Source organism: Arvicanthis niloticus, chromosome 23 (genome assembly GCF_011762505.2).
Source record: "Arvicanthis niloticus isolate mArvNil1 chromosome 23, mArvNil1.pat.X, whole genome shotgun sequence".
NCBI lineage: Eukaryota > Metazoa > Chordata > Mammalia > Rodentia > Muridae > Arvicanthis > Arvicanthis niloticus.
The window spans coordinates 16,554,984-16,582,177 of NC_133430.1; the positions used below are offsets into that span (position 1 = coordinate 16,554,984).

General features: G+C 41.1%; 2 protein-coding genes across 3 annotated transcripts; one reads left to right on the forward strand and one right to left on the reverse strand.

Moving 5' to 3' along the window:
• Positions 1-27,019, reverse strand: Cpsf2 (cleavage and polyadenylation specific factor 2). 2 transcript variants are annotated; one of them, XM_076921363.1, is made up of 15 exons: positions 26,876-27,019; positions 21,602-21,783; positions 20,371-20,530; positions 20,187-20,292; positions 18,524-18,653; positions 16,683-16,798; positions 15,415-15,602; positions 14,554-14,844; positions 9,692-9,792; positions 9,125-9,325; positions 7,280-7,432; positions 6,367-6,592; positions 5,104-5,403; positions 3,604-3,738; positions 1-3,239 (listed from the first exon to the last, which is right to left on the reverse strand). In XM_076921363.1, exons 2-15 carry the CDS (start codon positions 21,748-21,750, stop codon positions 3,147-3,149), a joined length of 2,349 nt encoding a protein of 782 aa, XP_076777478.1. In that variant the 5' UTR covers positions 21,751-21,783; positions 26,876-27,019; the 3' UTR covers positions 1-3,146. The 2 variants fall into 2 exon arrangements, with proteins under 2 accessions (XP_076777478.1, XP_076777479.1); XM_076921364.1 differs by having other exon boundaries at positions 21,602-21,773; positions 26,876-27,018.
• LOC143436859 (uncharacterized) lies at positions 26,462-27,170 on the forward strand. The gene is made up of 2 exons (XM_076921365.1): positions 26,462-26,622; positions 26,749-27,170. The coding sequence occupies exons 1-2, from the start codon at positions 26,616-26,618 to the stop codon at positions 27,168-27,170; spliced, it is 429 nt and encodes a 142-aa protein (XP_076777480.1). The 5' UTR covers positions 26,462-26,615.
• The last annotated feature ends 24 nt before the right edge of the window (positions 27,171-27,194 follow it).

The window sequence follows — 27,194 nt, forward strand, 5'->3', positions numbered from 1 at the left end:
CACTCAGCATCTTTTCTTTATTAGCAAGATATAAGTCAAAGCCTCCAGGCAGTACCTCCTCACATGCTGAGGATGGTGGGAAGAGAAGACGGCGTCAATACCGCATGCAGCAACAAATGGAACCTTTCCTTACATGTATGCCAATCAGAACACGAAACAGTACACCTACTTCACAAATCAATAGTTCCTAAGAAGGTTAAGCGAAGATACCACATGGCCCAACAATCCTATTCTCAAGCATACACACAGGAAAATGTACAATACAAATGTTCGTTTTTTTTTTTTTTTTTTTTAAAAAGTCTTGCACAAAAATGTTCAAAGCAACATTCTTTATAGCAGCCAAGACCACTGGGAACTACTCAGTGTACATCAGCTGACGAACAGACACGACATCCAAACGAAGGAGTGTCACAGGACTACAAAATGAATCTGAAAGTATACACCTATAATCCCAGCACGCCAGACGCAGGAGGATTATGAGTCTGAAACAGCTTGAGCTTCACAATGCAAGACCACGTCCCAAAGCAAACAAAGATTATGCTGACACATGTCTACATTAATGAATCTTGAAATAAAAAGAGGACAAGGAAGGCAGCATTGTTGCATGATTCTTTATGAAATGTCTGGAAGAGGCAGAAAGATTGACGATTAACTAGGGAGAAGAGAAAATGGAGTACAAATGGTTACTGGGTTTCTTTTGGGAATGATAAAAAAAAAAATTTTGGAATTACATAGAAGTGGTTGCAGATTTGGCCAAAACCAGTGAATTGTATACTTAAAAAGAGTAAATATTTTACAGTATGTAAACTGCACACAGACACACACAAAAAAGGTGAACAACCCACCTTACAAACTAATTTCTTCTTTATTGTCTCAGGTCACGTACTGAGTCACAAAAATATAGAAATAACTGCAGAGATGCCTGACATGTATAACCACACTGCAACAAATACAATAAGCAAGCCCCCAACCTTCAGACCTGGGGGTCAAATCCAGGGCCTCGCACATGCTAGGTAAAGTACTCGTCCACTGAGCTATCACCCCAACCCCTTTCAGGGTCATTATGTGGTCCAGACTGGCCTTAAGCCAAGTTTGAATTAAGTTGGTGAGATTACAGGTATGTGCCACCATGCCCAGATACAATTTCTTTTTAAGAAAACTATCTGCAGTCATTGGCTGGTGTCTCACATGCTGTGTTTATCTTTGCATCTGAGAACCTCTCTGCTCTCATGACTTAGCTCACTGTTGTCTTTAAAAGTCATGTTTTTCTTAAGTAGCTGAGGCTTGAGTGAAGGTCTCCATTTCGGAAATTTTGGGACACAGGCAGTAGTATTGCTCTCCAATGGCATCATGCACAACAGCCAATCTTCAAGGAATACCTTAAAATCTAATTCCTGTTCTTAGGTCAGCAGAAAGGTTAGGCAAGAAAGACATTTAGATGTAGGTATTATCATGTAATAGATATATCCAGAGCTTATAGCATGTAACAACTGCAGGTTTCCTTCTCCTGGAATAGAAACAGAATTATAGGCTTCCTCTATATAGTAACAGGAGTGAAAGAGGAATGTTTCATGACTGCTAAAAGGAAAATACACCCTTTACACTCACTTCTGCAACACAATTTTGTACACCTGGTTTTCAGTATCAGAAGGCTACAAACTTTGCTTCAGTGCTGTAATCCACACGGAAGGTTCTGTCAGCAGTGAAGCTGAATAAGAGACTAACTCTGGACTGAGAGTGGGTCATTGGGTTGAAATATACAGTTCCAGAGTTAAACAAAAGTGAAGCCTCTCTGAATGCTAAGTGTAGTGAAGAGGGTTCACATGCTTAAGAAGGTATCAAGGATCTACCTGTTTAAGCTACCTTCTAAAAATTAAACCGACAAACTACAACAGGACAGCATGGCTCACTGTTCCAGTCAACAGAGTTACATATTTTCAGTTTTTACTCTCTAACAGAATTCTCTTGTTCTGGATCAAGGATGGCAATTCCCTGGGTTCAGTACTATATTTGTAGTAATGAGCAGAAAATCCAACCACTGTCTACATAAACTTAGAAAACAAGCTCGGAAAGGAAAACATTTACACCCTTTAATTAAATCACACTGTTACCTTATAAAAATGTGAGGCTCGACATTTGCTTTTTAAAAAAACAGAGCATCGGATGGTTTCAGATACAGTTACTGGCCCAACAGTTAAGATGATTCTTAATAAAATATATGCAGAACTGGTAACACACCAGGCCTTCCTTTTGCAGGCTGAGACAGGCTCTCACCATGCAGCTCGAGCTGGCCTCTAACTCACAATCCTTCTCCGCCAGCCTCCCGAGGGCTGGGTTTAGAAGTGCATGTACCACATTCAGCTTAGAGGCTTTCTTTTAGATAACATTTATTCAAATGATGAGCTTATAAATTCAAATTGAATAACAACAAAATCTTAATAAACAAAAGAAATGGGAGAAATAAAAGTTTGTTTCTAAACTAACTGTACTGCCTCACACTGCACTGAAGGTAGAGGGAGGATAGAGGCTCCACGTGGAGCAATTGCATATCAGAGCTCAAAAGGAGCAGCACATCACCCCTTCTTAAGAAAAATGTCTCACGAGGCTTCTGTTACCTTCCATAGCATATTCTTCCTATACAATTCTCCCTTCTTATTCCAGAAAACACATGAAACTGTTTGCACACATGCATGCACACTAGTTTCTGTAAGGCCATCAACTGGTTTGCTAAGTTGCACTGTTCTTTTGTTTGTTTTCTCCTTTTTCTTCTTCAAGTAATGAGCCCCTGGAACAAGGGATCTGCAGAGGAAACCAATCCCCTTCAGCTCTGGGCCTGTCTCTTCTTGGGCCTCAAGCATTCAGAGCTAGGCAAGAGCATTTACAAAATGGTTCTATTTACATTTTCTTTCTTTCTTTATTCAGCACAGAGAATCAAGCCTAGGGCCTTGCACATGCTCGGCAAGAGCTCTACCACTGAGCTACACCCCAGACCCTTGATTCATATTGTTCAAAAATCTAATACATGCTCACATTTCCTGGCAGATTCTTTTTGTATGTTACAAAACAAGACAGCAAAAGTTTAGCCTCAGATGAGAATCCTTTCTTCCTGAGAAAGGTCAAGCAGACACGTCTTGACATCATGTCCTTTACACAATGGCATACTGTTCATATAAAAGGTCTCGTATCCTATAAAAGTCTTGACAAAGGCAGCCTTCTAACCCGATGCGTCCAGTTTCTGTCTAGAAAAAGAGTTTTAAAAGTTCTTTAGTACATCTCCCATTCATCAACATGCAGAAATAAGCAACATTTATAACATGGGCCACTTTATGACTGGTCAGGAAATGGGTTGCCCTCACTTCAGAATATAGGTAAAACGTTGTAGTAATGGGTTTTTATAGACACATAAATGTCAGAAGATTCAAATGATAAAAACTCACTATAAAACCATGTGCCATTCATCTGAATCACTGCTGTAAGCCTTTACAGCCGCCATTGTGGATTTAAATGGCTGGTTTTCAGTTTTATGAAATTATAAGACTGCAGAATTACGATAAAGCTTCAGAAGCACACATTCAACCTAGCCCTTATGAAAAATGAACTTACTCTGCGAACCGCTACTTGATTGTTGCAGACAAGTACGCCCCCTACAAATTCCGCTTGAATCCCCTCCCGCAAAAGAACTTGCTTGAAGTCAGACAGTCTCGGTTCATTCATAAAAACTGACTGATGTCCAGGAACCTTGAATAAGGTCAAGGGAGAAACAGGAACTTCAGTAGAACAGTAGACACAAAGCTGTATTAGATAAAGTGGAACACTGCACGACCTCTGAGATAGTTTTATTAATCCCTTGAGTCCTTTGACAGATCTTTTTAAGACTGTAAATTACATTCTGAGTTTGTTATTCTGGGTTCTACCTTGTCACTTAACCATTACAAAGCCTTTCACATCTTCTGATGTTTCACAATTTTATTACTCATGTCTCCTAATAGCAGAGACTCAAGGCAATATTATGCTCTTCGCTCACCCACTTGCTGGAGGGGTCAACTAAAGTATCAAGAGGCAGAACGGAACTGGAACCTCATTTTCCAGGTCCCAGTCCCTGCTTAGTTCAGAGGCTAAGTCCCTAAGGCCACTTCCACATTCCCTCCTACCTCAGAGTGACTGCAATGGGTGCTACAGGCTGAGGATCAGACGAGCAAGTGGTTTTGCCTAATGCTGCTACTCTGAAAGTGTTCTGAAGAGCACTATAGCTTTAGCACAGAGAAAAAAGAACTCCTCACATCTCCCCTGCATTTCAAGAGTCGTCGTCGTGCTAGCTCAGACCCCATGGCAGGCTAAAAGGCTTCACTTGACAAGTCTGTAGGACTCTTACAGGTTAATATTGCTCTAATTTCATTACCTAGAAGCCTTTCTAATTAACCAAGTCCCTCTTGAGAACATGTAACTCCTAGGTTTGCAGTAAAGCTGTACTCATGGAAGATGTTTAACTGCATCAAAACCGAAGTGATTTGAATGGAACTGACAACAGAAAAATGGCATCCTTGGAAACTCCCATCTCCAGGGAGACAATCCTCCAATCAGATTGTGTATGTCAAAGTCCACACTAAAAATCAAATCATGAACTGCATTATTAGCTAGAGTAGGGTAATATGGCACACCTGTATTAGCAGCTAGGAGAGGGTAATATGGCCCACATGCCATGAAAGCATAAAGGAGGGCCAGGGGATGAGGGAGAAGAAAGAGGGAGAATTAGCAAAATATTCTGTTTAAAAATCATAAACCTTAATTCTGTGTATGCTACATAAAATTTTTTAATAATGAAAAAAGAAGATTTGATAAGGGTTTCCTTGAAATTATCATTCTCTAGCTGCACAGATCAAGATACATAGACATACGTCCTGGGTAATCATTTTTAAGAACTCCAAAATTGGCCCCCATACAATGTATTTTAAATGGCTAAAATCACAACAGGGAAACTAGAGGAACAATCAATGGAGAGGGCCTGCTCAACGGCAGAGCATGTGGCGAGCACATGCCCCCCCCCCCCCCCATCAATCCCAGCACCACTAAACAGACACAGAGATGGCACAGGCTTCTTCTCACCTCGTGAGGTGGCAAAGGCTCCAGTGTGGGGATGATCTCACTCTCCTCACCCAACTCTTTCTCATCATCTCCAAACAGACTCTTCATGGCCTTCTGCTGGGCTATCACACTAGAATCTGAAGGAGCATCCACTTGCATGTCCGAGTCTTCTCCATCGTCCTTGAGTTCTCCCTCTTCTAAAATAACTCCTGTGTCCACTTTGGAAACTCTCATGTCTAAGACACCATCTATCCAAGCTAACTCGGCATCTTTAGCTTTACAGAACTGAAGGGAGCTGACAAGTGAGTCCTTTAATCTTACCTGGATATGCACGGGGAGGGGGAAGAAAAAAACCCACAGGGTGTGGGTAACTAGTTAAACACAATCTCTGTCATTATCTTACTCTGGCAATATGATCAACATCTAAAAACATCTCTCCTTAGATCTTCAGTCTTCACAATGACATACTTATCTGTAAGGTCTTAAAGATCCTTGGCCACTTTCCAAAACAAGGTTCTCAATATGACTGCAAAACAGAATCACATGGAACCCCCTACTCCCACCCTGATACTAACACTGGATGCTGCCTCTAGTATTTCTAGTGTAATTACTGAAAAAAAGACTAAGTCCAGATGTGCAGCTACAGCTGGCATACCTTAGAGTGCTGGCTCCTGTGCTTTCTGGAACGTGCCATGTAATTTCACACCCCCATGTCTCTTCCTCTTATTTACCCAGAATAATTTTTCTGCTTGGCAAGATCTAACTTCCTCCAGACAAAGATGTAACCCCTACCTTCAACTGACACTACCTCCCACAACCAGGTTTCTCTTCTAACTAGCTATTCCTGTTTCTATTTCTCCCAATTAGGAGAAGAACTGTCGCAAAGGTTAATTTTGTTGTTGTTGTTGGTTTTTTGAGGTACGGTAATACATGCCAATAATTCCAGCACCTCGGAGGCTGAGGCAGAAGAGAGTTTGAGATTAGCCTGGGCTACACAGCCAGACCCTGTCATTCACAAATGAACATGTCTTTCTAATTTTGTGATCTCTTATCCCCTCACGTCTGCCTAGAGCATCCTCCCTACTCTTTGCTGCTGTTGTATCCTGATATCCGAGAAGAGCCAGCTCAGAAAGCCTTTCCTAAACCTCCAACTTGGACAGGAGCCCCTCCTGTCCCCTTCTTTACACTCTCCTGCGGTACCCACCTCACTCGCCATACTCCTAGTGTAGTGGGCTAGTGTGAACAGCAATGTCTGTTTCCCCATGGCTCCACCCACGCACTTACCTGGTAGATATGTGTCTCACTGGTGGCATCGACTGTCTCGTGCAGCTTTGGCATGTACACTTTAATATCTTTCCCACCAAACGCACGGCAGCACTCGGCTAGATCCTGACTGGCCTCTGGTGGGCCATGGACAATGATCAGCTGTCTCGGTTTCATCTGATTGATGATCTTTTTAATGGAGTCTCCATCGGAGCGTCCCTCATAGTCTATGTAAGTAACTCTGGCTCTGTAATTAGACATCATTATTCAAGTTCACTGTCTTGGTAAGTTAATTTAAAAACTAGGCTTTTACCATTAGCCAAGAAATGCACAAAACTTAAGGGGCAATCGTGAAACACGTGTTACAGTATGTATCCCAACTAAACTGTGTCCAAGAATATATACAAAAGATGTCACTGGACAAACAAATCACGTGTTCTCCAATGATTCAAATTCCAAAATAGTGACTTCTTGGCAGTGTTAACTGCATTATGCGAAAAAGAAAAGGGAAGTTTCTTAACTACTTCTGGTCCTGTTAAACTTCCTAGCTCCAGTTATTAGAATGCCTATGCTAAGGAGGACATTTCATGAAATAAGCAGTAACTCAGAAGAATTAGCTTCTCAGTTGTACTGCTCTCACACCTGTTACCAGACTTATTAAAAAAGCCAGAAATAATGTCTCTTCATACAAATGTACATTTAATGTTCAGCTCCCTCTCTATCCTACCACTAACCCAATTACTCTGGTATCCAAGTATTATCAATGAAAACACCACCATCCTTCACAGGTCTTCTCACAGAAAGAGGAATTTTAAAAGCAAGAGCTTACTAGAGGCTCTGCTGAAATTCCACTTTTGAAACAATCTATGTTACATAACTCAAGTGCTTGGAACTATCTTATAACCTAATCTCCAAACCCTGCGAAGGCACTTACTTTATCTCAATAGACTCTGTTGCAGAAACACACTTGGTGGGAACATCAGATAGGTCCTGGTCCATGGGCTCCTCTCCATTTGTCAAACCGGATTCTAATTTGTTTTTTTCTTCTTCAGTAGCCTGAAGTTCTGGCACTAAGAAATCTTCTGGTCTAAACAGTGAGTCTCTAATTAGACATGTGGAAGGCATGCTAACATTATGTAACATATGTAATTGACTAATAGAATTTTAAGACTCATGTATTTTAAGACTTAAATATTCATTTAACTCAAAGCTAATTAATACATAATATTAATCATCCGATGACTACATGTATAATGTTTTTCATAACCATCGAAGAGTGCTATTTATTTAGCAATACCTTGCACAACCCAGGCAAGCATGCTATTCCTGAGCTATATCCACAGTCCAAGCAAACTCTTTAAGGATGCTGTAGACCAGTGAGAACCCCTGAACAGGCCACAAGAAGATCTGAATGGCCGAAATGAGCACTCCTGTAGTCTGGCCCTGCACTCTTTCTATAATTTACTTAAGAGTGAATATACATGTGTGTGTGTGTAGTTCTCTCTATGGGCATTACTGAGGCATGAGATAGCTGGTTTTATAAATCTCTCTAACCCTGTGGTCATCCTTTTAACTTTCTAGATCATTCTCAGGCTTTATTACCCAGCACCCCGGTTGCTACAGCTCTTTATTCCCCACAGCCAACATCTCTACCTGTAAAAACCATAGAATAACAAAAGCAGCAACAGCCACTTAAAGCACGTTTAGAATGATGCAAGCTAGACACCTTAAAAACAAACCCTCATGGGACAGAGGGTAACCCAGTGGTATTATAACTGCTGAGCGTGTATTAGCCATGGGTTTGATCCCTAAGCCTCCCTCCATCTCCCCCCTCCCTAAAAAACCAAAGCAACAAAAACTTCCTACAATTTCATTTAACTTGTATCCCTGTTTCTGAGGAAGAGTCAAGTTAAATAGTGTCCAGGACAGTGAGATGGCTCAGTGGGTTAGGAAATTTGCTGCCCAAACTGACAAGCCAAGCTTGATCTCTAGAACCCACAGTGGAATGAGAGAAGTGACTGTTGCAAGTTCTCCTCTTACATCCATATGCACACATTTTCTTTCCGTTGCTTTCGAGGGCCATGTAGGCAATGAAATTTTCCTAAGCAAGCCCAAGAATGACCTGAGTCTATGAACTGCTCCATACTGTCATGGGAGTCGTATGCAAGTATAAAGGATGCTTATAATCCTGGCTACATAAGCAGTAATTACATGGGTGTCAACACTCAGATCCTTAAGTATATTTTCCATAGCCAGAGAGGAAGAGGAAGAGGAAGAGAAAACATGAGAGAAAAGCAGGAAGAACTAAGAGTGTCAGGCACTGCGTTAGGCTGAGGCACCTGACATTTTCTGGGGAAGCTGAGGGTACCCTGGAGACTTTTACTTAGGTTAGCAGTGTTTTCAAATTTGTAATTGGAGCCCGTGGTTTCAGTTGTTTTTCATGGGTCCACCTTTATCTCACATTCCCCTTGTAGCCAAAGCATCATAAGCCACTCCTCAAATAAACAGTCACGAACAGAAGTTGTTCTTCTCTCCCTTCACAGCATGTCCCTCACCTCTTAATAAGGGGAAAGAATGTCTAGACTGTCTTTCCTAAAAGCTCTCCTGTAACTAGCTAATGAAACTAACTTTCCCTTCACTACTAATGCTCAGGACGCCCTCAACATTTCTGTTTTTGTGCTTCAAATAAGGAGCCTTCTGGTTTTTTTTCCAAGCTTAGCTCATGGTGACTACAGAGATCAAATTCATGGAGCCAGGAGAGTTTGTTTTGTTCACATACTTGATGATCTCTCCATACTCGTCCCATTTAATTCTTTCTTCTGGGGCAGGAAACATGGGGTAGGACTTTTTGGCCTGTTTGAAGAAGCTCCCTTTTCGGCTGCCTTCCCCCTTCATCATCAGGTCGTGCTTTGTCTTGTGAGCCGACGGCTGGTCGACATCTTCTTCCACGTCACTCTCGTCACTGGAATCGATGTCTGCCCTGCAAGGTTTGGCAACACAACGGGTTATCATGTCCCTGAGGCACTTTGACTTAATATTTATAAAACTATGAATGAATTCCTATCCAACGTTGACCCCAACTGAAATATGACAGTCAGTATAAATGGATCAATATTTTGTAAAAAAAAAAAAAACAACATTAATTTGCTTAATAAATTGGTATTATTAGTACTGAAAGAATTTTATTTTTACAATTTAAAAACTTTGATAAGAATCATAAAGTCCTAAGGAAATTTAAGTTATTTCCATTGAGTGTTAAATCCTACAAATGTATTCTTTTTACATTACATGCACGGACTTAACCTTATGAGTAACTCAGAAGTTACTCTTGATAAGAGCGACTCACTCTTTCGACTGCTCCAGTTTCTTAGCAGCTTCTTTCTTTAGTTTTTCTTTTTCCACATATTCCTCAAGTTCTTTCCCTTCAAGCTTCACACGTTTCCTCAGCTGATGAAATATAGACAACAGAAAAGGCAGTGTCAGGAGGGTTGGGCAGTGGGCGTGAGATGCATCATAAAGTGAATTAATCAGGTTTCCATGACAATGTTATAGATCTTGTTTAGACTGGCACTACGAGTGAGCTGTGAGGGGAGTGGATTTCCATCAAACTCATTAAATTACGCCAGTCGATCGAGGGAGGAGGAAAGGGAAGTATTTTTATAGTATGAAGTAGAAAAGTCACATAAAGCCCCAAAGTCATAAGTCATAATGAAAAAAAAAAATGAATAGAGAATACATACAAAAAATAAAAGTCTTTTAAATCTCACAGACATGAAAGAAAAGATGAAAAAGCTGGCTGAACTATGCCTGTCAGAAGCCATTCGTTCCTAAGAACTCTCCAAATCAAGATGCCACATCAAAAAGGACAAGCTATGCCAAGGACATTTAAACAGTAAGAAACATGGATGGCTTACAGCTACGGACAGGTGACGTAGCGGTTGTTGACACAGGCAACACATAAGTTATCACAATTTGTTTAATCTGCAAGGCTGGAAATGGTACTTGCTACCTGGGGAAAGGGTACCTTACAGTGTTTCCAGGGGATATTAGCAAACTGCCAGAAGATAATTTGTTAACAACTAAAAATTAAACTGTGCTTGTCTTTTGATACAGATCTTCTTATTTCTAGAATTCAATTTACTGAAAGAGATGTTTTAAAAAAAAAGTATATAGTAGTAACCTTTAAAATAATAATAACTGGGCAAATTCATCAATATGGAACAACTAAATTAGCAGTTTTTATTCTCTTATCATCAGAGTACCTTAAAAACTAGAGAATTCTTGGGGCTGGCGAGACGGCTCAGTGGAAAAGCACTTGCCTGAATGCCCTATGACCTAAGCTCCAACCTAAAACCCACTGTGGAAAGAGAGAACCAACTCCAGACAGTTGTCCTTGGACTTCCACGAGTGCACCATGTGTACATACAAGCCACAAATACATAATGATTTACAAACATAATCAAAGAAACCAAGGGGCTGGAGACGTGGCTCAGAGGTTGAGGACTGACTGCTCTTCCACATGATCTGGGTTCAATTCTTGGAAGACAGGCAGCACACAACTGTCTGTAAGCACAGTTGTGGGGCATTCAACACCCTCTTCAGGCCACCATAGGCATTAGCCATGCACATGATACAGACATACAAGCAGGCAAAGCACCCACACATATAAACCAATGACAAAGTATTTAATGTAAACAGAGCCTAGATTTTAGTGTGTGTGTGTGTGTGTATGCACACATACATACACATATATGTTGGGAGATCATGAAACTAGAAATGAAATCACAAGAAAGGAGGAAGAGAGATGGAGGGAGAAGTAGAGACAGTGATGGGATGAACTCGGGAAGAGCAGGAAGAGGAATTATTTGGGGGAAGGAAGGGAGCGAGCGGGGGCGGGGAGAGAGAGCCAAGTACAGGGCTCATGTGTACGTGACGGTGCTGTAATGAAACTCACCACTTTGCAATGCTAACCTAAAAAATTATTAATAATTTTCAAATGTCAAGTCACAAGGACTCAGTGCAACATGTACTCCTGGGTACATGTACTCGGGGACAAAACTGGAACATGTAATTTAAAAGGACACTGCTGTGCCAGCTGCCTAGAGTTGGCAGGGTCAGAGCTTATCTCCTGCTTCCTATGGCTCTTTCGTCCACAGAATCCACTGTGGCACTATCCAAGGCTAGGCGGGAATAACTGCAGTTTTCTTTCAAATGGTTTACAAACAAAATGCATGTGTAATGCTGTGCCTTTTGTCATTGTGATGCAACCAGCACATTCAACAAGCCAACAGTACATTAGGCACTATTCCGGCCACTAAGAATATGAAAAAAGTTCCTCCTTTTTTGAAACTTTATTCACTTTGGTGGCAAAAAGACAACAATAAAGAATACATTGTAATAAAAATTAACAAAAATAATACAAGGTTGTATCTAACTAGATAGTTGTAGTTGAGGCCCTTTAAACAGACTGAGGAGGACAAGGAGCCAGCGCGGGTAAGTCATGAGATTACCCTATGGGCAGAACCACCAGGGATAAGTAGTGCACTGACCAGTGTGTGTAGCATGTGCTTGGGTCAGAAAAGTGTGTGCTTGCTGAACATGGTGGCGCACACCCTTCCATCCCAGTACTCAGGAAGAGGAGGCAGATGGATCTCTTTGAGTTCAAGGCTAGCCTGGTATACAAAGACAGCTAGGATATATATAGTGAGACCCTGCTCATTAAAACAAAACAACAACAACAAAATAAAACAATAAAGGTGGATGCAGACCAGAGCCTGTGTGACCACAGTGAATATGGGTTGTCCTCTGAAAGCATAAAGAAACGACAAAGCACTTGTACAGCAAAGGAAACAGCCATCAGAGTCCAGATGCGGCCTCCAGAGTAAGAGAAAACATCTGACAAGAGGCTGATACTCAGAACACACAAGGAACTTGGAAAACTCAAACAGTAACAACCCATGTGATCTGGTCTAGAAACATGCAACAGATTTAAATAGATGTTTCTCAAAAGAAGACAAATGGCTGACAGGTATGCGAAAAACTGTTCTGGGTCACTAACAGGACCATGCAAATCACCCAGCAAGAACGGCGATTATCAAAAAGAAAAAAAAAAAAAAAAAAAAAAAAAGAGGTAAGTGCTACAGGGAGTCAAAGAAGAGCAAGGGGCAGGAGGGTCAGGACAGGGGAATGGTGATGGTGACGACCTGGGAGCAGGCCCCACGGAATGCTGTGTGTGAGAAGTCAGTTACTACAGCTACTGGCCAGTGTACATAACACACTTCTGGAACAAGAGTATGACCTTACAGGAGACCATGAAGTGCTGCTTTTCCTATGAAAACACTGGCAAGCTTGGGGCAAGCAACAGTACACAGTGCTCTGGGTGTGACCATGTAGAGGGCAGAACATGGCGCTGGGAGGGAAGGACAACGTGAGCAGGGACAGAACCAGAGCGCACTAAGTAGCCTTTTAAACTAAAACCTCTTATGCTCCTGCTATTTCTGATATCATAAAGATGCTCTGCAATGTCATTTTCCCTCTTGTTTTCCCAAACCTTTAATGTCCTTTTAACTCCTCAATGGCATATCAACTCTAATTGAGTTTCTAGTAATTAAAATTTTCAAATTCAGCATTTCATCTCTCATGAAACCATCTCAAGTACTTCTCAGTTCTTTTAACTTGGTATTTCTAAGCTATTGAATAACCCAAGACAGTATTTTATTTTGATAGGCTTGCTGACGATCCTAGATCAGCGATGCTGTAGTTACAGTGAGTATTTATCAGACTTTGGTTGCTGATGTCATGCTTTTCTTAAATGACTTATTATATAAGACGGTATCACACGGCTTTTTACAAAGTAAATATTCCTTCAAATGCTGCTATGAGGATGTAATACAAAATAGACACCTAAACTACACAGAGCTCCACAGTTACAGGCCAAGCCACCGAAATGATGGCTCTGAGCTTCTGAGTCAACAGTACTGGTGTGGAAAACTGACAGATTTGATGGCTTAGTTATTAAGCAAAATCTTTTCACATCGTGGCCATTCCACTAGCTGCCTTGCAGATGAAGGTGCAGAGGCGGGTTACTCTACTTAGTGGTAGGACAGGAGTTCCTGACTGACTCTTCTAACTTCTCTGTTAAATTTCAGACAAGCTCTTGCCCTAGCAATGAGGCTAGAAACTAGCTGTAGGATACTGGAGGAGAAAGAAGGCAAATTTGGCTTATGGGGGATTAAAAAAAAAAAAAAAAAAAAATCAACCTGCTGCCAAATGCCAGTGTCCAAATGCCCTTGGAGATGAGGTCTCAACATGAAGGGAAATCTGTTTACTCTTCCTGTTTAACTCAAATGGCATAAAGCTGCTTGAATACAGACACACATCAGGGCAAAGGTGTGGCTAGTCAAGAAGAAAGGTAGGCTTGCTAGCAATGCCTGCAGCGTTTTAATCGTGGGACACTGTCCCTGTGCTAACAGGACAATGCATATTAAAAGGGACTGAATGTCCCAAGTGAGATTGACAACTACTGACCCTGTAGTTGCCGACACTGTAGACAGGGAGACAGCCAAGGCAGAGTGGACAAGATCACTAGGAAATAAGGTATTCTTCGAGAAATGGAGAGAGATGTGTGAAGGGTGTGAAGGCACACATCTTTAATCCCAACACTCAGGAGGTAGAGGTAGGTAGATCTCCGAGTTCTAGTCCAGCCAAAGGCTAAACTGCCTTCCAAACATTTTTGTTTATACCATAGATGAGTGCTGCTCTCAACCTTGGTTGCAAAAGCTTTTTGTGATGGGCAGCTGAAGACTCTTCCATGGTCAAGGGAGACTATGAGCCCTAGATGGGAACCCTGTACCAACTGCTGCACGTCTCCAAGTCTCAGGAAACACAGCAAAAGAGAGGGCAGGAAGAATTTAAGAGCTGGAAGACAGAGAAGTGTTGAGAAATGTCTTCTGGCAGCTGTGATTACCTGCATGAGACCAAGCAAGGCAAAATTCCAGCCCAGATAGGAGAGGATCCCCACCTTTAGCTGAAGAGCTCCAAGCAGCTGACAGCTGCTGAGGGTAGGACAAGTCGTTTTTCTTTGGGGATATGGCACACGAGTGCTGCCCGTGCTTCAGTGGACGGCCTCATTAACGCATATGTGCACAGGCAGCATTAACCAGACCCAGTGCCGAATAAAGAGAATAAAGTTCAAATATAAGTGCTTACCTCTATTTCTGTAACTTTCTCAGAAGGATTATCAATTAAGAAACGTGCTAACGTCCCAGGAGTTGTCCTATAAGTTAGAATGATTGAGTTCTTAGGGTCCTGACACCACTGAATAAAGAGGTCCCTTGAGAATCCACACTCCAGGTCAGGCTGGCTGGCAAGTACAACTTTGGGGCTTGGAACTCGAGCCAAGTCAGAAAGACCGTGGCACAGAGAGAGATGGCGAAACTGAAATGGATTATTTCTTTTGTCTTCAAAACATCTCATCAATTTATCACTCATCCACTCTACCTAATGCAAGGGAGAAAAATGACAATAATTAGAAAATGCCAGACCTGTGAGATGTTTAACAATAATCAAGCTTTAAGTCCTTCCCCTAGTTGATTAAATTGTACAATTTGGACAAGTAGCTAGCCAGCTTCTTTCCTCATTAGATCCCCCTCCAGTTTTTAAATCTTAAACAACAACAACAGCAACAACAACAAAACCAACGTTTCACTATGCCAGCTTAAATCTTTTTAAGAGAATGAAGATGTTCTATATGAATATTATAACCCAGGGATTGTCACTTGGAGGGAAAGAACTCATTTTAAGAAGGATGCATTCTTGCATTGATATTTTATTTTTACCCCCATTTTTATAGATCAGAAAATCAAGAGTAAAAAACCAAGCAATTTTTTTCAAGCTGCAAAATGGAGACAAAAACAGACTTTATGTTTAAAAGAAAAGTGATGTGAAGAACAAAGAACAGTAAGCAAATAATGTTCAGCTACTATTACTATTAATTTCAGGAAAATAAAATCTGAAGGGCAATTAAGACACACACTCAACCTTTTTACTCAATGGTATATGAGAACAAACCTGTGATTTGGAAAACTCCACCACGTTGTAACTGACGTTATTCAGGAGAGCCAGTGAGTAAACGCCCAACCCCGCATCTTTAGTTCTCCAAATCTGATCAAGAAGTTGAGCAAGCTCCAGAACTCTGCCCGCTGTGTCCACGGCTATTAGCACATTCCCATCACCCCGAAGAGTTTCCAGGACATTTGCTTAATCAAGAACAGAAGAACCCTATAAAGCATGTGCTTTGCAACAAAGTTTAGCACAACACAATATCCCAGTGCCTTTTATTAAGACTGCATAAGTGATCACAACGACATATATAAAGGTATTTGTTCAGATTAACACAATTACTTTTCACTGAGTTGAATATATTTTCCTAGGAATAAAACATATGATACATGTTTTGTATGCATGCACGTAGAATAAAACATAGAGCATGTTCCTTTCCAAGAAAAAAAAAGTATCACTAGCAACTAGCAATAGATGTCCCTGCTCTCAAAGTCACCTTAAAGTGTTGGGTAAAGGCAAACTCTAACTGGAAAACACACATGTAAACACATACACTGTAGATGGCAAGCACACACACACGTGCATTCACACGTACTCACATGTGCATGCACACGAATTAAAGAGTTTCTTAAAGTTAGAGAATTAATAAGTAGACAGATGACAGTGTTTGTTCATAAACTTAATAGTGGAACCCAGCTTTCCTGTTGCAATCACATATGGCTTATAAAAAAAATGACAAAGCACAGCAGAACGAGTCAAAGCAGAAGCAAGAAGTGATGGCTCAGAGGCACCTCTGTAAATGCAAGATAACTCTCAGAATAAAACACCCAACACCCAGCCAGCAGACCTTGTGCATCCTCACTTCTCTCTCTGGTTCACTGTCCTTCTGATCTGTACATAAGCAGTTGTTATTTAGACGGAGACCAGTGACTGCCTGGGGGAGCTATCACTATGGGCAGAGTGGCAGAGGAAGCCAACACCTTTAGAGAGCATCTTGAACTGGTCACATTAACATTTCTTTAAAATAACACAAGAGTTATGGGGCCAGTAGAACCGTTTAATGGGTTAAGGCACTTGTTGACAAGCCTGATGACCCAGATAGTGGGAGGAGAGAACTGACTTCCTCTGACCTCTACATGTACTCTGTGGCAAGCACGTGCTGACATATATACATACATGCACATAGAAAATGCATAAAATGCAATTAGAAAAATATTAGAGTTAGGCGATCTTTTACGACATCACAGCTATCCCAACAGAAGAGTAGACATACGTACTCAGGAGCTGTTCATCCCTCTGTTTTCTTCTAGGCTGCACATAAGTAGCATTAAATGAATCTGTGATAAGTAGAGAGGGTCTGCTTAGCATTTCCAGGGAACATCCATTTAAGTGGCTATAACAAAGTTGAAAGACAAAGAATATCTGTCATTTCAAATGAACAGTAATAGCTTCACCTATTACAAAAATAAGAAACTGCTTTTACAAGGCCTCCCTCACACTAACAAGGACCACTTCTTCGAGATAGGTGATATGATATATTGGACATAATCTTTCTAAATATACAAGTCTTTCTCTGTATCCATATATGCATTTAGAACATAGATAGCTCATGTATTATTTCTATATATCCATTCTATATTCTAGACTTTTCTGTGACATTAACACTTTTCTAAATCTAACTTTTAGATATTGTAAAAATTTTCTGCCCGAAGGTTGTTTTTAGAGAATTGGGTTATATGCAGCCAAGGGGACGGTGCAATCCTCCTACCTCAGCCTTGCAAACGCCAGGATTATAGGCATGCAGCAAGGCATCCATCCACCTCAACACTGCACAAACTTCCTGTTATATCTGTACAGTATTGTAGTCATCTGACCATTTATTTTTATCTGCTGAATGCACTTTTTACCACTTTATCTTTGAAAGAGATGTTTTTGAAATCCCAACCTCCTGTCTCCAACTCTCAAGTACTCGGATTACAGAGGCATAGTATGCCACTGCACCTGGCTATAGTTTTTTTTCTTTAAGACATTCCTTGAAATGTATTCTCTAGAATATGCAATTATTGACAAATGGCTTTCTGGAAAGGCTTATCCTTTTCTGAAAAGATTTGATCAGAAAGACTGTCAGAGCTATCAGTATTTTAAAATAATCTAAGCATATAATAAGTACATATTATTTCAATATCCTCTTTGTGACTAACACTTGCCCATCTTGCAATTAGTGTATTTTTGATGTCTTGAGTAACTCCTAGTCTTATACGTATGTAAATCATTGGCTAATTGCTACAGCATTTCTCTGCTTAGTGGCTTTACTGTTTTAACTTAAATTTGTATGTAATCAAATTTATTACTTCTTTTGTAAGTAACTTGAGCCTTCATCTTTGTGCGTACAATTTCTTCCAGATCAGAGACACAACAACACAGCTTCCATTCTAGACCCTCCTAGAATTTACCGTCACCTTCTTAATTCATTTGGCTTCATTCACCATTTGCTTCCTTTCCATCCTTCTCATTCACCCACAATTACAAGTCTATGTCCTGTTAGTCCTTACTGCTTCATAATGTAAAGAGCTTGAGATTACTGGAATCTAACACAAGATACCCATGAACTTAATGCACAGATGTGACAAAGGAAGCCCGGAGGAACTCACATACATGCACGGACACACATAATCTATAGTATTTTTCTGAATATCAAATGAATAATATAAAATTATAACTAATATATGCCATTTTAAACAGAATCTGTCACTTATTATCATTAAATTAGATGGCAATCACTACGTTTACTGCCCCTAAAAAGACAAGAAGTCACAAAATCCTATCAAGAAATAAGTCAAGATCATATAAAATATAATTTAATGTACAAAAATTCACCACCTTTGAACACCTCCAGGGAATCATCTGTTTTACAGAATGGATACTGATGCATAAGAAGTTAAGTGCTGTGTCTTATAAGGGACTTGTTGCCCTACAATGAAAAGACTTAGTACTTGATGGTTTTAAATTGCTGTAGAGGTTTGATTAAAAAACAAAATTAGAAAGTTGCTTCTGAGACTTCCTTCAGTGAAGGAGACAATAACCGCGTTTCCTTTAGCCCTCGTCGAGATATACCTACATCTCCCTCTTGTGGTTGAAGTCAACGGCATAAACAATTTCTTCTTCTCCATCTTTGACTATTTTCCATATTGTTCCTCCTATCATATGACCAGCTGGCAGGGGTGTGATGGACAAGCCATGTCCTTTGCCTACATCAACAAGATAATGTCAATTCTGAGACTTCTTTTCACAACCCTAGGGCAGCTGTATTTCTAAGTTATGTTAACAGCAACACAGTAGTCCACAGTGGCATGAAATTCAGATGTTAAATGCTTACAGTGAAAAGAACGCCTTTCTCTCCTGTCTCCAGCTACTCTGCTCCCTTAATGGGGATGACCATTCCTCTCGTTTCATTATGTGCCCCCCAGAGGTACCTATCTGTGCTTATAAATACAAGGCTAGCAACGGGACTTAAAAGCCAGCGCACTATTACTTAGCACAAACTGCACATTGTATTTGTAGTACTGAGGACTGAGCCCAGAGACTCATGCACGCCAGGCAAACACCACTACGCTACACCCTGAGGACTAAGTTGTGATATTTATTATTGCACAAATAATTGTCAAGTTGGTCCCAAATCTGTTAAACTGATGGAATAACAATACGAAGCTCATCATGGTAAAGAGTTTACTCACAGAAAAGCTAAACACAAGTAAAACTGCTAAGCCCGCACCACTCCTGGTCATTTTGTGGCTCAATCAGCTGCAGCAAATGCTAGTGTGTCACTTTTCTTGGTTGCCTTTTTTTTTAAAATTTTTTTAGATTTATTTTTATTTTATGTGCATTGTTGTTCTGACTGCATGCATATCTGTGTGAGGACGTCAGATGATTTGGAACCAGAGCTACAAACAGCTGTGAGCTGTCTGGTGGGTGCTGGGAATTGAACCAAGGTCCACTGGAAGAGCAGCCAGTGCTCTTAACTGCTGAGCCATCTCTCCAGCCCCTCCCCATCCCCCCCTTTTTTGACAGGGTTCACTACATGCAGCCCAGGATGCTTGAACTCACTACTACCCTAGACAGGTCTTGAACTCATTATACTTCCCTTAGCCTCCTCGTGCTGGGATCACAGGCACGAGGTGCCACTGCTACTGTGCCACGTATTTAATGCCAGAGTTCATGTAAAAGAAAATCTGTCACAGGCTTCCCTGTTGCAGACTTGGCATTTAATATCCTTATTAAGTAATACATTTTCCACTCTGCTGTCCAAGTATTTCATTTGCTTCGGTTACTACATTCAGGACTCTGAGTCAGTTCATCTCCTGAACCTAACCGTAAGTTCTGAGGAGGATCCAGACACATCAGCTTTGTTCATTTTATACAGCTTAAGCGCTATTTCCCACCCAGATATGAGGACCCCAAGCTGTTAACATTTTGTCAGTATTTAGTCTGAAATACTTTAAAATTCAAATGGAAGCTCCAAATGCTATTTTTTATTTCGATACCACACTGCCTGTAATTTTTATTATGAATTCCTTTCAGTACTTTTCAGAAGGTTAAGTCAACTCCATTAGTCCAAGCTTGGCATGATGCAGCTACAGGGAAGATTCCTCGCCCAGCATGAATGAGGCTCTGGCTTGGATCTCCTGGGACTGAAAAAACTAAAAAGCTAAAAACACAAAGACAGAAAAAAGCAAACAACAAAGCTTCCATCACTCCATTAGTCCATGAGTTTACTACGTTACCTTTCAGGTTCACAATCTGAGAGAATTTTAGCTGCTGTATTTTATCAAAGGCTGCATCCACATCATCCAATGTAAAGAGAGTAAAATCTTCTGTATTATGTCGAGACTAAAAGAAAAACAAGCCAAGGATTAAAAATGATCACGAGTGGAATGCAAAAGCCTCTCTTATAATTGTTTCAGTTACCTGATAAAGGTCGTACATGAACATCTGGCCCATTTTATACACAGGAATTGTTGCATAGATGGCACAGTTCAGCCCCAGCTTCCCCACGGCGAATGGGAGGGCACCGAGGTGGAGTGGGTCAGGGTGAGACAGGAGCACTGCATCGATCTGGTGAACATGCCTTTGAAGACAACCAGAGGGCAGCACTGTCAGTTCTTTGAGCAGAAAGGGCAGAACCACCATCATGATTGACCCATTCTAGGGTCAATGTACGCTAAGGTTGAAGAGCAAACCCAAGGGCTAACACAATGCCCCCCTCACCCCCGGTGAATTGAAATTACTAATATTATGGTATCAGGTGCACTTTAAAACACTTAAAAAGGGGAATGTAGACGCCACATGTAAGTTGATTTTAAATGGGTATCACGTATGTTGTTAAAGGGGCAACATTTAAATCTCACATAGTTTAGTGACTTTGCTTCAGCTTTCTAGCTTGGTGACAAAAATAAAATGCCAGTTGTAGAAATATCATTAACCTGGGATAGATACATCCTCAGGGACAACAGGAATAAAGGAGATGCCTTAGAGATTTTCTTTTTTCTTTTTGGCTTCAAGTTCTCCTTTTTCCTTCACTAATAGTAATAATGTTGCAAATGTAACTGATTTTTTTTTCCTGACATATTTGTATCAGGAGGGTACCATTCAAAGAAGCAAGTCACAGTGTTGAATATGGAGACAGAGAAAGTGAGGTCATGTGATGAGAGGACAGCACTTTCTCAGGGAAGTGCCCTCTCCTCAGGTTTTGACAAACTCATGCTCTTTCCAAAAAGTAAAGAGCATACTTTCTCTGGTTCACTAGCAAAGTAATAATAAGGTTTTGCTGTATTTCAAAAACATAACTTATCAGCCAATCAAAACTTTGTAAATTACAATGGCCACAATTTAGTTTTTTTGTTATAAATAAAATTTACTATAAACTAAAGAAATGACAGCAACAGTATATAACATCAAATGATGTCATGAAAGTGTAGAAGAAAACTTGATCTGGTTTTTTTTGAGACATGGTTTCTCTGTAACCCTAGATCCCTGGAACTTGCTCTGTAGACCAGGCTGGCCTTGAACTCATAGAGATCTGCCTGCCTCTGCTTCCCAAGTACTGGGATTAAAGGCGTGCACCACCAACACCACTGTCCAGCTAAGGAGTTTTTAAAGCTGATTTAATAAAACCTTAGAAGTCTGAACTGTAACTTACTTCCTCAGGGAATCAATAATGTCCACAGAGAAGTGCTCGTCCCAGCCACAGTCCAACAAAAATCTAAACTCATCAACCTGGAGAAGATAGCAAAGAGCAGACTCTTCTTGGACCCCAGAGAGGGTAGTTAATTTGATGATAGATGTCATCTTTCTGGTCCAGTAATGGGTATCTAAAAGGTGCTTGCAAATAAAAATATAATTAAACATAAAACCACAATCCATATAACAGGCAGATTATTTCAAATTTTTAAGTACACTGAAATTCTAGACTGATTAAAAGTTAGCATGTTAAAAACCCATTCTATCACAGCCATATTTAAAAGTACAACTTTGTTTACAAAGTCCTTCCAAGTCCCCTCAGGGCACATCTGTTGGAGAGTAGTGGACTTTGGAATCAATGATCCAGATGTCAATCCACTCCTACTGGATACAGGGCAAGTTAATCAACTTCTCACCAGGGGCCTCCAATCCAGACAACATTAGTAGTCATAGCCATTTACAAAGGGTAGAGGAGTCCATATAATGTGGAGACTAATGTGAGCAGAGACTACACCACCCATGGTGCTCAGTACTTAAGTGGCAGTGAATTAAGAACTCACTCTCCAAGGCCAATCACGTTCAAAGCTGGACTGGTAAGTTGGCATGTTTTTTTCTCTATACAAGAGATCATGTATACACTCTCCAGAGAATCTGATTAGAAACCATACCTCTTCCTTTCTCCCACAGTCCTTCACACACAGAGACACACAGACACACAGACACACACACACACACAATGTATACATTCATAGAAACACGGTTTTCAGGAAGCTTAATGTTAACAACACTTGTGCTACACTATAAGCAACTGAAAACTGTCTTAATGTTTGCAATTAATTTTGACAGTATCTTATGTCTGTAATTCTCAAAACAAAAACTGACACAAAGTAGGCATTCGGCATACTCCTGATGCAATGTATGCGGGCTTTGGGAACAGGAAGTGAGTTGGCTCAGCAGGTAATGCAGGGTGTACCTTTAACTGATCCAACTCCCTTTGTTTGTTTACTTTTTTGAGATGCTGGGCAAAACTTTCTACTCTACAACAATGTTCAAAAATATAATTTTGAAGAGAATGTAGGCAATATTCCCCAAAATGTCTTCTACTTTTTTTTTTTTTAACACAAACTTAGGGCCCCATGCATGTTAAGCAAGTGTGCTGAACTAAATGCCCAACTCTTTAAATTGATTTCAGCTCTCACTTTAATTATGTAACCAAACTCAAAGTGCTTGCAAATAACTGAATGAGTTCACATTAACTTTTACAGAAAGACCCAGACTTTTAACAGATGAAAAGCATCTTTACTAGATTCATTACTTACTGATATTTTATCTGAAGATATGATAAAACACAAATTTAGAAGTTCTTTATAAATCTTTTTTAAAAAAGTCTCATGAACGTAATTTACTTCTGTGGTAAGAATTTTGGTTTCTTTAAAAAAAAAAAAAAAAACCCAGTTATGTCATGTGATGATGTTTCTGTTTTAATCCCAGGTGTGGGATAAGCGGCCACCTCTCAGCAGGTGATTATCATCTGCTGAGTGTACTAGCAGGGACATGATTTTTGCCAGCTGCAGATAGTTTACAGTGGGAATTTTGGGGGCTCTGGAGACGGTCTGTGGTGGCTACTGCTGGTTCCTGTTGTTGCAGTTTGTCAAGGGTCCTGAGCAAAGAGAGAAGTTGGAGATAGCCTGACCACAAAGATTGGACTTGTGCCAAGAAACCCAATGCCCCTAAACAGCAGGAAGTAGTCTTAAGGTCTATACCCCCTTTCCCCCCTAACCTTCTTTCTCTCTTACCTAGTGTTGGGGATGAGATTGGAAGATATTAGAGTGGAATAAGGATTGGAAGGGAGGTAGAGGTGTAAGATTCCAATAACATAGCTAAACAAATATACCACCAATATACTTCTAGTTATAATTATGGTGTTTTAATTTCTGTCTTTCTCTAAGGCGTCATGAGCAACAAAAGAAGTGCTTTTTAGACAAATTTTCCCTGTGACAATATAGCGCAAATAGCCTCAGATGGCAAAATAGACTTAGATTCTTTATCCTCCTGCCTCAGCCTCTAAAATGCTAGGATTCCAGGCATGTACAATCAGGCCTGGGCCTATATGTTCCATTTAAAAAAAAGAAACACTGGGGGTTGAGAAAGGACTCAGAGGTTAAGAGCACTTGCTCTTCTTATAGAGGATCTGGGTTCATGTCCCAGCCTCTACACAGTGGTTCCCAACCATCTACAACCTCAGCTCCAGGGGATCCAAAGGCACCACACATGTATGTGTTGCACATGTATACATACAAGCAAAAGCTAATACACATAAAATAATTAAATCTAAAAAAAAGACACACATAAATTGTAAGGAGTTAAATTTACAAAAGGGATAAAACATAAGTGGGCCAAACTGGTTATAACTGCTTATGTATACCATTTCAGTTAAGTGACTTTAAAAAATTCTCAATTGCTTCTGTTATTAAAGGAACTAAGATTACTTATTAAAGACTTACATGGTCAGGGCAGAAAGAGAGAAGACATTCAAAAGATTGGAATAACATCAGCTAAGATGAAAACCACTAAGCTAGAGAGTATCAGTGAAAAATTCAGCTTGGCATGCTTCCATAAAAAGACAGACAGACTGACCAAGTGAGCAGGACAGGCCCAGCAGAAGGACCCTGGGCCTAGTTCTGCAGGCAATACAGAAGCACTTACAAATTCATTCTTAAGTAGGAAGACAGAATACAGGCAACTCTGTACTGATGGAAAACTGGATGTGCATGACCGAACACCAACAGAACACAAAAATAGAAAAAGGGAAATTCTCAATTACACTCAAACACCTCTCCACTTCACTGATTCTAAGACTAATTTTTTTTTTTGTCTCAACTGTATTTTTTAACTCCTTATCAATTAATTATTAGCTAAGTAACCAAGGCTGAAGGTCTTCCCTTTATTTCTCTGGGACCAGCTCCTATCAATTCTGGATTGCTTCTCCCTCAGAATACCTTGCACGTATAATGTCCCCTTTCTGTTCTTACTGCCGATACCTGAATGGCAGGCCTCATTACCTTACATTTGGGTTTCTCCATTTCATTCCCGAAGCTTTTCCCCTCTTTATGTCAATGGAAACACGACTGCCAGAGAAATCAAAACATCTCTATACACACTACCCCTTGTTCAAAAGTCTTTGAAGGAAGGGCTGGCAAGTGGTTAACTTAAGCCTGAGTTCAATCCCTTGCACCCACTTGGTGGAAGAAGAGTACCCACTCCACCAAGCTGTCTCTGCCCTTCATTTGTACACTGTGGTAGATGTGTGGCCCCCACCCCCAAGAACATGCTATTGTGAAATGATAGTTTAAAACAAAACAAAACAAAACAAAAAACAAAGACAAAAGAAAACAACCTTAAAAACTATCTTACTGCCTAAAGGGGAAAAAATAAAAACAAATAACTGAATGTTTTTACTGGGAGTGGGGTGAGGAGTAACCAGAAGCTGCTGGACACCAGCTTACTATTTTCTCAAGGTCTAGCTCAAATTTTGCCTCCCTACTCATCCTTCTCCCACCATTAGTCTAGACTAGTGTGAGCCACAGATGTAATTTAAAAATTCTCACAGCCACATTTAAAGTAAAAAGAGGTAAGGTCTGCCTGGGGTTTGAACAGTGTCAAATCATCGTTTCAACAGGTCATCATTTCATGAGTCAGTTTACACTGTTTTTGCACTATGTTCGGTATGTACTTTCCAGTACATCCCTGTTCAAACCAACCTTATCCCAAGCGCTCAATACTGCATGTGGCTAGTGGCTACTGTAATAGCAGAGGTCTAGACTCCAAAATCAATGCTTTGGGCTGGGAACCATTGTGGTTTTGCCACTGCTTAAGAGCAAAGTTGGCACCACCCTGTTTTTATGTCCATGTCTCAGACTGATTTCAATGGTTTCACCAATCTTCAAATTTCCCAGACTAAAAATCATCCACCCACCACCAGCAAACGGGTAGTCACTAGTGGAATCCTATGTTGGACATTTACCTCATTTCTCCAGGTCTTTCTTCTCCAGCCTCAATGGAGGTGCTTGTTGCCTTTCCTGAATGGGTGCCCTTTCACCTAGTTTTCTTGTCTCAGGTTGGTCCTTCCATATCCTTATAAGAAAGACTACTCTAAGAAATAAATACCTCATGCCTGCTCCCTGCAAGTGTGCACTAGCTTCCTGTTAACTAAATGAAAGCCAAGCTCCAAGACCACTCACAAGTTGACCTAATTTGCACCTTCAATCTCCACCAACCAGTTTTTTGTTTGTTTGTTTGATTGATTGATTGATTGATTTTAAATCTCCCCAACAGTGCCCAGCCTTCTCAAGTTCTTAATCCCTCTTCTGCATCCAGGAGTAACTTTGTTCTCCCAGGCTTAGCAAATTCCTCTTGATCCAGCTCAGGTGCAACCTTTTCATTGTCCCCAAATATATGCTTGCTTTCTGGAGAATGATCGTGCAAGTTGAGGACAATCAATGAGAAATACGCAAAAAGGGAGCTGGACTAGTCCTGGGTTTATACAGAGTGGGAGAAGTCTCTCTTTAATCGTTCAGGTAAAGAAAGGCTTTGGAACAAGGAAGGGAGTTGTAAAATTAAATGTTAGAGGGTAGACACAGATGATGTTTAAGTTCTCTCTGTCACAAGGGCCAGAGTACTGGGGTTGAAAATGGCCTGACTTCTGGTTTCCTGAAAAGTATGTAAGCAAGAAAAATAAGAATGGGATCTTGGGAAACACAGCGATTGCGGTAGCGCTGAGAGCGACGTTAATTCTAACCAGGCGTGGCATAAACCTCTCATGGGTCTTCGTAATTCAGGAGCTGGGAGGGCACCTGCTGGTCCCCTGGTCTCTGAACCCAAGATGGGAAAGGCACGGATGGGGAGGCTTGGGGGGTAAAGCGGCACCGGGGGAAAGCCCAAGCTGGACTCGAATTTACTTTTAGCTCCGGAGGATGAAAGGTCAGAGGAATTCGACAGAAGGGAAGGCAAAGAGCAGAGGAGGAACCATAGGAGCGCCCCAAACACCCCGAGGTTACAGCCCGTGGAAAAGTCACTTCTCTTCCCCTTGCGGAACGCTTGTTGCAGGAACCACGGAGACGGTCACAACCGAAACCGCGGGAGCGCGTCCGGGCGACACAGGGCCGACGCGGGAACCCAGTCCCTTGAGGGCCTCCTCCCAACCCGAGGGCTCCTTCCTTTCTCCCGTCCTCACCTGCCAGGTCAGTCTTCCCCGGCACTGTCCGCCGCCCTTCCCAACCCCCAGTGGAACGCAGGTCGGAGAGCGAGCAGAGCTAGCGCGCGCTCAGCGGCGGAGAACAGCCGGCAGGAGCGCCTGTGTGGTGGCCGCCATCTTGGGCCTGAGGAGAGCGGCTGAGGCGGGGACGACCCGGGCGACACCATCTGAAGGGGTGGCGAGGAACCGGGTGAGAGAAGAGGACAGCGCAGAAGCTCGCAAACCTCGTCGGCTGGGACCTAAGTTTTATTCCGAGCCTGCCACGATTATTTAAAGCTGAAAACGAGGAGGACTTACT